The sequence below is a fragment of the Sminthopsis crassicaudata genome, chromosome 2 (assembly GCF_048593235.1).
Source record: "Sminthopsis crassicaudata isolate SCR6 chromosome 2, ASM4859323v1, whole genome shotgun sequence".
Taxonomy (NCBI): domain Eukaryota; kingdom Metazoa; phylum Chordata; class Mammalia; order Dasyuromorphia; family Dasyuridae; genus Sminthopsis; species Sminthopsis crassicaudata.
Genome location: NC_133618.1, coordinates 438,634,828 through 438,650,961, shown reverse-complemented (window position 1 = coordinate 438,650,961; position 16,134 = coordinate 438,634,828). Strand labels below are relative to the sequence as shown.

The 16,134-nt window shown below is 45.3% G+C and overlaps 1 protein-coding gene across 7 annotated transcripts in view; it reads right to left on the bottom strand.

The window, feature by feature from the left end:
- RALY (RALY heterogeneous nuclear ribonucleoprotein) overlaps positions 1-16,134 on the bottom strand; it is a 54,765-nt gene that overhangs the window by 937 nt on the left and 37,694 nt on the right. For 3 of the 7 annotated variants that reach the window (XM_074292429.1, XM_074292432.1, XM_074292430.1), the window contains 7 exons: positions 10,271-10,535; positions 9,165-9,237; positions 6,711-6,872; positions 5,693-5,850; positions 4,439-4,552; positions 3,791-3,930; positions 1,102-1,149 (listed from right to left, as the gene is read on the bottom strand). In XM_074292429.1, the coding sequence (XP_074148530.1) occupies positions 1,105-1,149; positions 3,791-3,930; positions 4,439-4,552; positions 5,693-5,850; positions 6,711-6,872; positions 9,165-9,237; positions 10,271-10,526 (948 nt within the window). In that variant the 5' untranslated portion in view covers positions 10,527-10,535 and the 3' untranslated portion in view covers positions 1,102-1,104. Of the gene's footprint in view, positions 1-384; positions 755-1,101; positions 1,150-3,756; positions 3,931-4,438; positions 4,553-5,692; positions 5,851-6,710; positions 6,873-9,164; positions 9,238-10,270; positions 10,536-16,134 lie in introns of those variants that run through there. The other 4 variants (XM_074292431.1, XM_074292435.1, XM_074292434.1 and 1 more) reach the window with 4 other exon arrangements.

Here is a 16,134-nt window from a genome sequence, read left to right as displayed (position 1 = left end):
GGGTGATGACAAAGTACCTAAAGAGGATCAAGTGAGACGAGGGGTAAGGAGCTCTGAAACACTTAAAAACTACAGCAAATGTCAGTTATTATTTCTAATCAAATGGTGGATGGAGTTTATTTTCTCTTTCTCTCCATAGTTTTGCTACAATGAAGGGAAAGCAAGATGCCAGTCAGCCGAGATAGGACCTAAGTGTCCCCCAAGCAGAGTCAGGAAGAACAAAGTTCAAATCCAGCCTCAGACACTTACTGGCTTTTTGGACCTCCAAGCAAGTCATTTAACTTGTTAGGCTTGGTCTCAATTTCTTCATTAGAAAAAAAAAGGGGAAAATAATAGCATCATACAGGGGTATCCTCAGATCAAATGAGAGATCTATGTCAAGCATTTTATAAATGATAGCGATTATTTATTAATAATAATAATGGTGGCCTAGTGGCACAGCTGAGTACTGGGGAGGGAGCATTGACAATAAGGCATGAGGCAGTGGACGGAGCTGAACTTAGACACGGGAAGAGCTGGGGTCAAATTCTGCTGGAAACATGTATAACTTATCCTCTCTGAGGTTCAGTTTCCTCATATGAGAAATGCTCTGAATCTATGATCCCTTCCTGTCCAATAGGCAGAGATAGAGGGGGGAAACTCTCCATTAGCTTTAAGATGAGACTTATGGGCTTCTCCTGGTGCAATTTAGTGCTTCTTTAGTTGGATGCAAGATGCTGAGGACATTTCATCCTTGGGGAGAATCCTGGGTTGCCTAGGGAAGGATAGGTAGGGGATGGGGAGGGTTAATGTCTTGGGGAAAGAAAAGGAGTATTCTTGGGCTTAAAAGGTCCTAGACATCATTTCAGGCCTCTGGGAACAAGGTCAAGTTAAGGAGTAGTGGGGAGGCTAGGCCCCAACCCACCTTAATAGTCATTTTAGGAAGCCCATGACTGGGGAGAAGTTGAATGGAGAGGGAACAGCTCTCATTACTTTGCCCTGCTCAGTGTTAGGAAAACTGATCTCAAACTTGAAATCCTTTGACGGGAAAAAACTCCATGAACCCAAAGTCCAGTTGACCCACCCCTCCTCCCGATCCATAGTCCCTCTAAAGCCTCATACCATTTACTGTAGAGTCAATTCATCCAGCTCTGTGTATCGGCTGTTGTCCTGAGAAAGAGAGAGAGGATAATGGAGGGAAGAAGACAAAAGGTTAACACATATACCTGTGTTCAGTTCTGGGTTCATATTTTTGTGAGAAGCACTGATAAGATAGAATTTCCAGAAGAAAGTAACCAGGATAAAACAGTGGAGTGGCCATATGATTCACTGAGATATCCTAGGTCCTTTAATCTGAAAAGTGAAGATCTTAGTAGAGATCTCTGTCTTCAACAATCTGAAGAGTTATCACAAAGAGGGGTTAATTTGTACTTCAAAAGGCAAAAACAGGACTATGGTGTACTGCTGGGGATGGGGGGAGAGAAGAGAGGTGGACTTTGGCTCAATATGTAAAACACTAAGAGCTTTCCCACAAAGGGATGGACTACCTTCTCAATATTATCAAAAATCAAAAAGACACAAATTAAAACAACTCTTCTGTTGTTTTATCAGACTTCACATGCATCAAACTAGAAAAATTAACTAAAAGCAAAGAAAACTAATGCTGGGAAGGTTATTCACTCCTACCCTTATTCACTGCTGGTAGAAATGCAGACAATGCAGAATCTTTTGAGTGCTGTGTAGTAGTATAGAAGTTGTAAAATTAATTCCACTATTGGGAGTGTATCCTTTGAGTCTTACCAAAAATAAAAGGGCTATATCCGTTTAAAGATTTTTATAGTCATATTATATTATAAGAAATTGTAAAAAATCGGAAGTGGCTAAGAATGAAGAAAAAATTAAATAAGAAGTGGCCCATTGATATAATGGAATACCATAGTGCAGTGGACACATGTGGTAAGAATCCAGGGGACTCTGGAAAGATCTTTACACAATAATACAAAATTAGAAAAATCAACAGAACCAGAAGGGTGCACATAGGAACTTTATAGCCATAAAAGAGAAAAAGTGGATGAGGAAAAATGGACAAAGAATCCTGATGAGGCAGTGACTGAAAAATGATGGTACGTTGGGTGCTAAAATTAATTTAAATGTCAATATTCACTAAACCAAGTCTAATTAGTTGTATTAATGTTAAGCTTTTAATAAACAGAAAGGAAGAAAAAAAGAAAAGGGAAAGGAAAGATATTAAGTCTCCTATCACTACAAGTATTCAAGGAGAGGCTAGAGAGCACAAAGGCTTCTGAAGCCCTTCTACCTTTGAGAGGTTTACGTGTGGTGCACACTTCAGCCTTCTAGCAAAGGAACTGCCCAAGGGCAATGCTGTTCTGCTATCTACAGTGGCTATGGATGGTCAGGCAAGAGGAAAGGGGTTTAAATGAAAATAGGAAAAATCAGCTGGACATAAGATGCAATGCCTTTATGGCTAGAAGAATGCCTTGGACATAGTAGGTTCTCAACATTTCATAAAAATCTCAGAACTAGAAGTAGTCTTGAAGATCTCATCTAATCCAGAAATCTTCTTTACATCACTGATTAGGCGGGGTGGGGGGGGAAGAATGTTCATCCAGCTTCTGCTACGCTCACAAAGGCAGCTCATGCTACCCCTGTTCTGGATGTACACTGTACTGGATACCTGGAGGCAGCTTCAGACTTTGAGGAGAAACGGGAAAACTAGGGGGGTGAGGGAAAGAGTTCTGGAACTGCCTTATGTAACACTGGGAAAGTAAATTCCTTTCCTCTATGAAGCTCAATTTCTTTCTCTGGAAAGGAAGGGTTTGGTTTGAACAGTCTCTAAAACTTCCAATCCTGATTGTTCAGAGTTTTAAGTTTGAAGGGGAGGTGAGGGACATGGAAAGAATGGGGAAGGTGCTCAGGGTCACATGACATACCATTTTGAAAGTATTTCTCTTAGAAGAAACTGTTATTAACTTTCAGCATGGACAGAATTTATTATTAAAGCTATTTATAAGGGTTGGGGTTTTTTTGAGTTCTTGTAACTCAGCTTTTTTGAATGACGTCTATCCTGTTCAATGTTCCATGATTTCTAAAAGGAAATAATATTGGAAACTAGGCCCTGGAATTAACTTAAACATAAATCTATACTAAGCAAGTTTCATTGGTTGTATTGACGAACAATGTTAAACTTGTAATAAAACACAGAGAAGAAGAAAAAGGAAAGGAGATGACACCATAAGGGCACCTGAGCTCCCCCAAAACATCAGTTTCCAGTTTCCATACCCATTTATACATCTGGATACATGCAGTTTCTAGGTTGGACAGTGTCTTTTGGGTGATCTGTATGTATCCCTGACTGACTGGTGGGCTCTATGGCTCTCAAAAACCCCAAAAATGCCAGTATATTCCCCTCCCACAAAGAAAAATTCACTTTAATTTTGTATATAATTATCTACATTCATAGATATGCTAGATAATACACAGATATGCAAAAAGCTGGGATTGGGTTTTTTCTTTTTCTTTTTCTTTTTTTTTGGTTTTTGAGCCGGAAAAGAGGCAAGGGCCAAAGGCACAGGCCAGGTCCAGGAGCTGGGAGATAGGGGCAGGGGCAGGCAGAAGGAAACAGGAACCAGTGGAGGAACAGGGAGAAATTTCTGAAGTGAATCCCTTCTTGCCCATGTTGGATCAAACAAAGCCACCCATCCAGAGGTGTCCTGATAAGGGAGCCTGTGCCTTTTAGGCACCCCCTAGGTACTGCACTTGGGAGCCCAGTTTTTGTCCCCCCAATCCTCACCAGGTCTTCGAAGTCGTCTTGGGCCAGCACCTCATCACCTTCATCCCCAGGCAACAACTCTTCCAAGGGTGTCTCTGGCTCAGAAGCCGTGTCTTCCTGAGGAGCCTCGCTTTTCTTGCTGTCATTCTTCTTCTTGCCATCTTGAGGAGTAGAAGGAGAGGGAAGGAGCAAAGGCTCAGAGCAGGGTGGCACCCTCTGGGCATTGTGAGCAGGAGCCTGGCCCCCAAAGGAGCCCTCAGACCCCTTAGAAGGTCCCCTCCCTACCAGCACCAAGCCTGACGTCCCCCACACAACAGGCACTGAATAAAATATTGCCAGATTGAACTGAAACCAATCCTACAATTTCAGAACTAACTTGGTCTAGGAGCTGCCTTGAGGTTTAAAGCCCCTTACCTTGCATGCCCAGAAACATCAGATCATAGACTTATGAAGTGAAAGGGAACTGACTTGTCCAAGATCATAGAGAGAGTAAGTGGCAGAGGTGGAACCTGAACCAGGTGCACTAATTTCAAAGCCAGGTGTTCTTTCTACTGTTCGGGCCCTCTTATCCTCGAACTCCAGTGTCCTCTGGGTATCCCTCCTCCCTCAGCCCCTCCATTTCTCATGGGCTGTTCGAGGGAACGAGTTCCCAAGAAACAGGGCTCTGACCTGTGCTAGGACTCTGCTCCTCCGAGATCTGGTCCAGCCGCCCCAGCAGGGCCTCAATATTGTACTTGATCTGGGTAAGCTCTGTCTTGATGGTCTGCAGCTCGGTACATTTCACTGGAAGTACAGGGAGAATCAATAAGCACCTGGTTGAGGATATCAGAACCATAACCAGCAAGTTTCTGCTCTTAGGGCAAGTGGGGTCAGGGACTCCCCTAGAGTGCAGCTTTTAGAGGAAGAAATCCAACCCAGGTGATTACAAAGTCTCTCAGCTGTGCAAGGGGACAGTCTTGGGATCACCCTGCTGCCAGGGGTGAGGTCTGGCAGAGGAGAAGAGTGCTGAGCTCTCAACTTCCCATCCTAGGACATACCCTGGTTATGGTTCAGGAGTTGGGGGCTAGCTCCTAGAACGAGACCAAGCAAAGGCTAATCCCTCCACTCCTCCCCACCCTCAGTTACCAGGACCAGGACTTGCCTTTCCCTTGAGCCCTAGGCTAGACCTTACACTGTCTCCTCTGTTTAAAGGACATGGATTTCAGTAGCTGTCTTTGGAGCTTTGGGACATGAAAGAGTGGAACCCGCTTGCATTAAGGATTCCTGTCTTGGCCCCCTGGGCTTTTCCTATTTATCTCACCTAACTAAATCTTTCTGGGTAAGTAAGAACATAAGACTACATGCTCTGTCATTAAAGCATTTAAGTTACTGCTAACATTTAACTCAATCTCTGAATCCCATAATCAGCATCAGCCCAATCATAAGCTCACATTTCCATGATGCCTCTAATTTTAAAAAGCGCCTTTTTCACAATAACCCTGTGAAGCAGGAAGTGCAGGGAGGCATACTTCCATTCTACAGAAGGGAAACTGAGACCTTATTAAGTGAAGTGGTTTCTCCAGAGCAGAAAGCTCCGTAGGAGCAAGGGACTCAAACAAAGGCTTCCTGCCTCGCACTGTAAGACTCCCGTGACTACACCAGCCTGGGGCCAGGTCTTTTCTCTCCCTTTCAGACCTTGTTTCATGACAGGTGCCTGAGCTCAGGCACAGGTAGAAGTGCCTAGGTCTGGTGTGTCATGGAGGTCCCAGAGCACTCGAGGGCAAAGTTTCTAGGTGGGTGGGGAAAGGATGCCCAGGGAGTACCCTGGGATTGAGGGCTGGGAGGGGTTCAGAGATCCCAGGACTGAAAAGAGGTTTTCAAGGTCTTAACAGACTTGGTGTGGGCTGTTCCCCAACCATCCCATCCCAAGCCCAGATTACTCACACTTTAACTTAGTCGAACTGTTGGAGGAGGAGGAGCGGGCGAAAAGTCTGACGGGCAGAGTTGCTTTGATGCGACGAACAAGAGGGATGGTGACTCGTGGCCGCTTCACAGGAACTACCCTGGGGACTGGGGAGAGCCGGCCCCGGGGCTCGAAAAGCCTGAATTTCAAAACAGGACAGAGACTTGCAGACTGGGTGTCCCGGGCAGCGTGGCCCCAGGATCCAATGGCCAAACCAAAGATAGAGGATGTAAAGAAGACCGGAGGGATGGGAAGTTGACAGAATGTGGATAAGCGAGAGAGGGTCGATGGAAGGAGAGGAACTGTATGTATATCTAGTGATCAAAATGGCGTGAGGGATGGATAGAGGGCCTGGGGAGCTGGGGAAGGACTATGGCCACCAAGGGCTGCTCCTGCTTCTCAAAAGCTCCACAGGAGGCCTGATGGCCTGCAGGGTGGCTGAAGCCAAACCTCATCCTGAACTCCTTTCTCTGATTATTCCCAAGCAATAGTCTCTTCCACACCTCCTCCCTCTCCAGCCCCACTCCACCAATTCCTCCCAACCCCTGAATTGGGCCCAAGAACTCCAACCTCTGGACAATTTGCAGCCCCTCAAAAACAGACTGAAGAATGGCCAATAAAATGAAAGGCAGATTTTATGACAGAGCAGGGCTCTCAGGTGAAGGAAAAAAAGGGATATTTGGCAAGTAGAGGGGCATGTTGTTGAACTGGTTGTGTGACGAAGCTCTTGAAGCTTTGGTTTTTTTCATATAACAAATGGGGAGAGCGAGGCCTGTTCCATCTACTTCACAGGGGCTGCGGTAAGGTCCCAGCAAAAAAATTATTTTGAAAAGTAAAAAGGTCACCTGAGGGCACCCACCTGGAGAAGGGAGGAAGTTATGGGCCTTACCAACTTGTTCTCTCTTTACCAACCCTGACCCACCTGCCCACCCTCCATTCCCCCACTCCCTCCAGTCTACAGATAGAGAAACTGAGGCACAGAGAGGGCAAGCAACTTGCCTCAGGCCACACAGTGGCTCCGTGGTGGATCTGGGGACTAAGAACCCAGGGTTCACATGCCTTCCCTCGGACAGTGGTCCTGACTGCACTCCTGAGCTGGGAGCCGGAAACCCCTTCTCCCGGGCAGCCAAGAGTAGGCTGAGGCTGAGGCTGGGGCTGGGGCTGGGGCAGGGGAAGGAAGGGGAGGAAAGAGAAACAGGGGAGAGGACAGAACTTCAGGCCAAGCATGAAGATCTCTGGTCAGTAATCCCAGTGTCTGGGGGCAGAGCCTGCTGGGCCTTTGTGTGGGGGCGGGGCTGGAGAGAGGAGGATGGGAAAGGTCTTCAGAGGGCTTCTGAGTAGCCCTGGCACTCTCCCAGCCCCAGGTCAAAGTGCCTTCCAGTCATAATATCCCGACTGTCAATTTAATCCAACAAACATCCATCAGGTGCCTCTTGTGTGCAGAGCTTCGTGCTGGGTTCATAGCTGGGGCCTGAAGGCCGGCCATGGGCTCAGCTCCCCTCCCGCTTTCCCTGTTCTCCTAGCTGAGAGCAGCCCGTTGTCCCTCAGCTTTGCTCATCCAGAGCTTCCCTGTGGTAATCACAGATGAGGCTGTGGCCCCTGGCGAGAACAGGGGAGGCGCTCCGAGCTTGGAGTCTCCCCCCTGCCTGACAACGGCAGGGGTGAGCTCTCGTTGTCACCTGCTGCTATGTCTACCGCCGCTCCCCTGGGAGCAATTCAACCTGAGGCAGAAAGGACAGGGATCTCACTCCCAGCCTACAGCTGAGGAAAGGCTAAGGAAGGAGGAAGTCCTGAGAAAGCCATGAATATTCCACAGGTTATATGGGACCATAGAAAGACCATGGGACCAGGAATCGGACTCAAGTCCAAACACTGGCCCCGCTGAGCCCCGCTACCTCCGTAAAAGCTAATGCCATCCAAGTGAAGAGGGAGAGTCCGTCCTGTTCTTCTATCTCCTACCCAGGGGGCTGTGGCTCAGTAATAGCAGAAAGGAGTCGGAAGGGGCGGCCAGACCCCAGCCTCTTTTCACCAGGTCTTCGAAGCTTATTTGGGGATTTAAATCCCTTCCTCCAACAAAAGCCATGGAGAAACTAAGGCTGTCTTCTTCAGGGTTTGTCTCCCAATGGCAGGATCCTCCCTTACCACCTAGAGCAGCCACTTCTTTCTTATTATCTCAACTCACACTCTTCAGTGAACCATGTCTTTCTCCTCAGTCCTGATGGGCCTTGGGGGGGAGGAGGGGGAAGAGGGGGAAATCTTATGCTGGTCTAGCTGGGACACCAACTGTGGTGGAGGCAGGTAGAACGAGGACCTGGCCTCCACTCACTTGTGATACTTCTAGCTAGTCACTTGTCTGAACCTTATCTATAAAAGGAGGATAAGGCTGATGCTGCCTACCATGGGATCTTTGACAGAACATCTAACCTCTGTGAGACTCAGTTTCATCTGTAAAATGGGGATAATGCTATTTGTTTATCCCTGACTTCCAAGGATACTGTGAAATCACCTATGCCAAACCTCAAATGAGCTTCCTGTCTCTGCCAAGCAGAGCAAGTCTGACCTTTCCTCTGCCAGACAACCCTGCGAGGACATGAAAACAAGCACCTTGATGGTGCCCTTGGACTCCTCTGAGAGCTAACCACTTGCAGGTTCATAGCAGCCCCCACCCCCACCCCCAGCCTGCCCCATGCAGGTGGCTCACACAGCAGCCGAGCCAAGTCTTTCTTCAAATGTGGCGTTCAGCACATGGCTCTCCACATGGGCCCTGACCAGGATGGAGAATAGGACCATCACTGTCTTCTTCTCTCTGGAAACTTTACCTCTTGCTTCTGTTCATGATGGAATTAGTCCCTTTCTTATTGCAAAACTCCTTCTTCCTCCTCCCTGAGACTCTTCTGGGTATGGCAGAATCCAACCAAGGGGTCCCAGGGAGGAAGAGAGGAGCAAGGTAGGCAAAGTGCCTTAAGTAAGTACTTAATAAGTGCTGTAAGCCTCCCCTAAGGAGGCCTCCAATGTGTAGTTTCACTGCATATATAAAGAAAATCCCAGGACACAGTCTAGCAACTGCTGTGCAGTAAACAACTTGAGAAAGTTACCAGGGAACAACAAGATAAGGGATTTTCTTAGAACCACTATAGTTAATTTATGTTAGAGACAGGCTAGAACCCTGTTCTTTAAGGCCATATCTCCTTTCTTTTGGGCCACACTGCCTCCCAACAGATGCTTGTTGAATTGAATTGAAGAAGGCACTGACCCCTGTAAGAAGTCAAATAGGATCCAGGGGCCCAAGTCCCCCCAAGCACCAACTACCCAAGCCACCCCTTAACTCTCAGACTTTCAATGCCAGCCCCAGATGTATTCCCCAGTTCTTGACTCGGGACACTGCACCAGCAGGCAGAGTCCCTCTGCCTTTAGGGCCTTGCCTTATACAGGCTAAAGGGCAAATAGACATACCCATATGAGGCAGAAGCTGCTCTCTTGAGTCCTTTTGGTCTATTGGGTTTAGGTTCTCCAGCCATGTTGATGTCTATACAAAGAAGAGGTCAAGGAAGGTGATGGACTGATAGCATATGCTCCCGTGTGCATACAGGTGTGCATATACATGCACACACAGAGGCATAGCACACCTGCATACACTAACAGGCTCTCAGATGACCAAATGGAGACTCTTCTTGCCCAATGCCTCTGGTTCCCAGGCTACCCACTTCATACATACAAACATCAAAAACATAGAATGTAGTTTCATTCACTGACAGACACACTGACTTACCCACATGCAAGAATTGTTCACTATACTCTTCTACATAAAATACAAACAAAAACACACGTTCATGACCCTCATGCTCACATACCAGACTCATCTCCACAAGAATGGGCACTCATGTATTTAAGTCCCCCCACTCATCAGCACATATCCAGAGTCTTTTCTAACACTAGGTGGCACTGTAGAGCTTGGCAAGGTACCTGCTCTCACCCTCCCCAGCCTAGCAGAAAAAGGTTTCTGCTGTGACTCATTCCTCCCCCTATTCTTCCTCCCCATTTCCTGGGTAGGTACCGTTTACACCATCAGGTTCCCAACTTCCCATGCCTTAACTGACACTGATGTTCATTCTGGGTGATTGGGCAACTATGTATGTACACACCCATGCTAAAAAGACATTCTGGGCTAGGGCATCTCAGCAGGCTGATCAGGGTAGGGCCAGGATGGGCACTGATCAATTGGACACAGGTGTGAAACTGGCAGGTATCTTTGTCTATTCTGACATACTCATCCTCAGATTCTCAGGGTCCCCCTCCCTTACACCTGAGGGTGCATATAAGTAGTCACAAGTTGTTCCTTTCAAGAACATTTCACATTTTAAATTGATAATTAAAAGCTGAGTCTCTTAAAAGGACTTGTTGGCACTGTGGAAACTGAAGGGAAAGGCCTCTCAAAAGAACTCAAAACTGCAACTACACAAGTAGTTTTTGCCTATTTCACCTATGTTAAGATCAGCTTTGTGTCTGAGTACAGGTCTGCCAGAACTCTGACACTGTCGGGGCAGGATTCTGGTCCTTACCCAGAGTCTGCCCTGCCAGCACCCGCCCATTCTCGCCCAGCACGGCGGCACGGGCATGGCGCTCGCTAGCATATTGGACGAAGGCGTAGCCCTTGTGCACGGAGCAGCCGGCTACACGGCCATACTTGGAGAAGATCGTCTCTACATCTGCTTTCTTCACCATGGCTGTGTTTAAGTTCCCAATGAAGACCCGAGAGTTGAGGGACTTGGGGTCATTCTTGTTGGTGATGTTGCTCGTGTGTACTTTCAGAGACATGGCGATGACCTGGAAAGACAGAAAACTCAGTGAGGTCACTGACCCACATGCTAGTCTAAGTTTACACACTTGTCTGGCAGAGCAAGAAATGGGGGCCACAATAGGGTCTGTTACCTAATTAATTTCCTTTCCTGGAAAACACCTCTGTGAGCAAAGAAAACCTTTCCTGAAACCCCAAGATGATAGTGATTCCCCAAGTTACCTTGTCCCTTTTCCCAGCCCCCAAAAGTTATCTCATATATATTTTGTATATATTTATACACATACATGCCTCTTGCAACAAAAGAAAGCTCCTAAGGCCTTCATTCTTTTCTCTGATTCTCATGCTGTTACACAGCAGTACTTAATAAACATATACTGACAACTGGATCCCCATTTCACAGGGAGGTGAACGGTCTTCCCTGAAGTTACACCTTAAGAAACAGAGCTAGGAATGGATTCCAGGTCTGCTATTTCTTTCCATTGTACCATTCTGCCTTTCACTTGGAGGCTAAGGTGGGGGCCCACTCTTAGCCCAGAACTGCCATCACCACATGCCCTCTGCTTCTCCCAAAAGGGAGATGGGTATGGGTGCCAAGGAATACCTCCATGAGCTGGGTCTTCTCTGGTTCCTGGCAGTCAGATGAACCAGGAAAACAACAACAACAACCAAAAAAAAACCTTTTAGACAAGCTGCAGGGTCTCAGACTAACGGGTATCTTCAGATTTTTGGGCCTGTACAACTATCAGGGAAGCTCAGGGTCAGAAGGAAGGTCAGAAACCTGGGTGGAATTCTGCCCTCTAGAGTTCAAATCCAGCCTCAGGCTACTAGCTGTGTGACTGGGCAAGTCACTTCACCCTATCTGCCTCAGTTTCCTCATCTGTAAAATGAGCAAGAAGGAGCTAGGTTAGCAGGGAATGGAATCCAACTAAAACTTGAGGCACAATCAGAAAAACGGAGACAGGCACACAGACAAATAGAATCAGAGACATATTAGAGGTCAGTGATGAAACAGAACTGTCAAAACAGAATTAGATCAACAGCTAGAGACACAGATACAGGCTATTTTTATAGGCTCATAGGATTATAGATTCAGATATATAAGGGACCTTAGAGGTATCTATCATCCATCCCCTTCTTTTACTGAAAAAGAACCTGAGACAAAAAGATGCACAGGTGATAAGGGTCAACATCAAGAATGGAAAAGAAGTCCTTTTACTCCAAATTTGGACTTCTTTCCCTCCATCCCATATTGAGAATTGCATCAGTTGAATTTATAAGGGATTTACATACATTATCTCATCTGATCCTCTCAAGCTCTCTGTGAGGTAAAAGCTATTTTGGGGGAGGTGATTTCATCAATGTTGGGAACTCCAGGCATGGAAACTCCACAGATCATCACCACCTCTTTGACTTAAGGAGCTTGGAGAGCTGCCCAGCGGCAGAGAGACGTTAACAGACTGGACTGGAGTGAGGAAGCTCAGATGATTCAGAGGCAAACTTTGAATCCAGGCCTTCCTGCCTGCAAGGCTAGCCCCTCTCTCCACCACCTACACTGCCCTCTACTGCTTTTATTTTTTCCATGATATAAATGAACAAAACGGAGCCCAGAGAGGTTGTGAGGGGTGCATGAGCACACAACCAGTGTCCAGGACCAACTTCAAGGCTAGGCTTTCCCAAATGCCCATCTAGCCCAACTCCTACTCTGTCTCCTAATGACAGAGCTAGTTCTTGAGCTCAGGCTGAGCGCCTATGCTGGGCCAGTGAAAGTCCTTTCTGACGCACTGTGAGGCATCCTTATAGAGCTTTGGAAGGGATAGGAGGGAGAGGCAGGAAGACTTCGTGGAGGAGGGAGCACTGAAATGAAGCCAGTGATTCTAAAGGTGACTTAAGGGTGAGGAGAGTCCATTCCAGACACGGGAAATGAATTGTGCAAAGGCCTAGAGATGGAAGTCAGATTCCTTAGAGGGGCAGCCACTAGACCAGTTTGGCTGAACCAAGTTGATTGACACTCCCATAAGACAAATAATCTGAAATATAATTTATAGCTCAGAGGACACAGCCCAATTTTGCTACAACCTCCCCCCCCCCCAACCCATTTCTCATGTTCTCAGTTGAAATTTTAGCCATTTTGACGGCCACAAGCACCACCCTGAGAAAAATGAATGGGATTTACTAAGTTAGAGAAGTAGCAGAGAGTAACGTGAAACCCTGGGTACACAGGATCCCAGTGATGCTCTCAGGGGAGGGCAGAGAAGACACGCTCATTTGGCCAGCACCACTGCAGATCCGGATTAAAATAAAACTCAGAAATATTTAAGACAAAATAGTACAATATAAACTATGTTCATCTGTGATTTTCTAAGTCAATATGGGGCCCGCAAGGACCACTTTGTATGATTCAGTTTATATCGGCAATTCCTGCCCTCCCCCAATTCTTGTTCTTTCCATTTACACTACTGTAGTTTTTGTGTACTGTTTTCTTAGTTCTGCTTACTCTATTTTTTATTAGTTGGCCTATGCCTTCTCACACTTCTTTGTATTCTTCACATTCTTTCTTTCTTTCTTTTTTCAAACATCTCAACACCATTTGATCACTAAAGTTTACTTAGCTACTCCCCAATAGGTAGTTTCCACAAAAAATGCTGCTGTGAGTATTCTGGTGTCTAAGGAAAAGAGTCTTTCTTTTTCAATCTTTCACTAGACTCCTAGCAATGGGATTGGTAAATGAAAGGGAATCGATACTTTAGTTACTCTCTTCATTTAATCCCAAATTTTCACAATTGTTGAACCAATTCATAGTTTCACCAACAATATAGCAATTGTACATACTTTCCCCAAACCCTGACAACACTATTTCTATCTTTGCCAATCAACTGGTTATATGCAAAGTGGGAGATCAGCATTGTTTTGAGACTTATTTTTCTTATTGTTAGCTATCTGGGGTCATCTTTTACAAGGTTGCTAATGGTATATAATTCTTAGGAGTACTTTTTATATCCTTTGATATTCCACTGAGGAATGGCTTTTGAGTATATTAGTCCCTAAAGGTATATCTTGGATATCAGACCCTCATGATTTTCCCAATTATTTTTCTTCTAATCCTAATCGTATTGCTTTACTTTGTATCTATTTTACCTTTTGTGATTGATTACTTCTATTCCTTGTTGTCAGATACCTTAAAAATCTTCTATAGCTCTCTAATACCTGTAGAATCAATTCTAAATCCTTCACACTTCACAGTATAACCCCAAAATTCATCTCACAGAACCTCCACAACATGGACTCTATTCTTTCAAAGAACTTTCCCCTAGAATAGCCTTAATCTGCAACTCCTAGGGAAGCTAGGTGGTACTATGGATAGAGTGCTGGCCCTAGAGTCAGAAGAACCTGAGTTCTAATGCAGTCTTAGATACTTCCTAGCTGTGTGATAACCCTGGCCAAGTCACTTAACTTTGTTTGTCTCCATTTCCTCATCTGTAAAATGAGTTGGAAATAGAGAACTACTACAGACCTTTGTCAAGAAAACCCTCAATGGGGTCAGGAAGAGTCAGACACAGCTAAAATGACCCAACCTACCTGAAGATAATGGAGTGGGACACAATGTATTAGAACAGGAAAGGCCTTTTAAGGGTAGTAACATCTAACACATTTATCTATAGCTTTTCCTACAACAGCCTTCCCTGGATAACTGACCTCCCTGCAGAATTCTAGTTTCTCCCCCATCTCCGTTCCTTTTTTCACTGCTGCCAAAATAAATTTCTTAAGATATGGCTCAGTTCACAAGCCTTCTTTCCTCAAGAGCCTTCAAGTAGTTTTATATTGCCTCTAAGTAATATTCCAACACACTCAGTTTGCTGTTTAAGGCTTGCCATAATTTGGCCTCCACTTACCTTTATAGCTTATTTCACATGACTTTCCCTCATGTACGTAAGGGCAAACTGGACAAGAGCTATTTCCTGAACTCAAATCTATCCCCAGTCTCCATGTATCTGTTATCTTCCCCCTTGTCTGGAGGGCTCTCCCCTCCCCACTGCGTTCTATTAGCTTCTCTGTGTAAGTGCTGTATTTAGCTTTATCTCCCTCCTAGGATATAAGCTCTTCTAGGAGGAGGGCTGGTTTTATTTTGGTCTTTACTGAATCAAGCCATCACCCCCATTTCAAAGATGAAGAAATGACATCAACAGAGGAAAATTATTTGATCAAGATCATATGGCTAATAAGCATCAGAACTGGGACTTAAATTCAGATTTTTTTGGACACATCTTTCCTTAAACACATCCAGTCACTTTAATTTACATCAATATGTTGACCATGGGAGCTGTGGCTGAGCTTTCTATCAGTAGAGATCAGGTCCCTTAATGTCTTCGTATATCCATTTAGAAGTTGCCATAGCTGAAAAAAATTTAAATTCAGTCATCAGTAGACAGCCCTCTGTTGATGAGTCTGTCTACACTTAGCCAAGCTGGTAGTTAGACGAAATACATGACAGACAGACACAGTCCATCACCACACCACTCCCTTTATTTTTAGAGAGGGAAGAACTTAAGTCTATAGCGAGAACATGACTTGCCTGAAGTCACACAGCTTAATAGGGCAGTAGCAGAGGCAGCATTTATATCCAGGGCTTCTAACTCAGTTTGAGGCTTTTTCCACTCTGGTTTTCTGACCTGGCTCAGAAATCAAGGCCAGAATTTCAAGGTCAGCAGAGTATGACCAGCCCAGGTCATTAAACCTAGACAGGTGATGTTGGAAAAGAAACAGCTTTCTGTGGTAGGAAATATTTTAGAAGGAAAATAAAATAATTAGGTAGTTCAGTCACTGGAGGCATCTTGGTAGAAAGGTGCCTGATTACCAAAACTGTGGCTAATGGAGCATCTATTAATCTCATTCAAATGCTCTGGTAGTGCAGGGCTCAGCCATATTGTTAGTGATGCCCAAATGATCATTACCATCCAGGCAGGACTAATTTCCCTAAAAAGCTTTTTAATTCTCTACCATATTTATTCAGTGAGGTGCTAGTCCCAGGGCTCTACTTCTTGGCTCTCCTGTCCCCTTTTTACCTTTCCTTCTACCCATTACCTACCCTACACCTCTCTAAGCCAATCTGATTAATAAGCATTTATTAAGGACCTACTGTGTACTTGGCACCATGCTAGATATTGGGAATACAAAGACAAAAATGAAATAGTCCCTGCTCTCAAAGAGCTTACCTTCTATAATTAGGGAGTGAAGGGTGGGAGAAAGATAGAACACAAACAAGTAATATACTAGCATATTTGAAGAGAAATTATGTATAATTAAGGGGATGAGAAAAGATTTTCCTTCTAAGCTGAGCACTGAAGGAAGCTAAGACTTCTCAGGGTTCAAGTGAGGAGGGAGGGCATTTCAGATAGGGGAAGCTCTGAGGGTCAGTATACAAAGAAACCTGCTAAGGATGTTCCAGCTCTATCCCCATTGGAAATACTATCCTCTGAAATCAAACAGGAAGTCTCCTAAATCCCTACTCTTGAGGTTGCTGCTTTCCAGGAGCTAATGCCAGGGATCTCAGGCATGATTAGTCACAAAGCACCCCTTCTTGATCACAGCCATTCTTCCCTGCAAATGATGTTTAAAAGTCATTAAAAG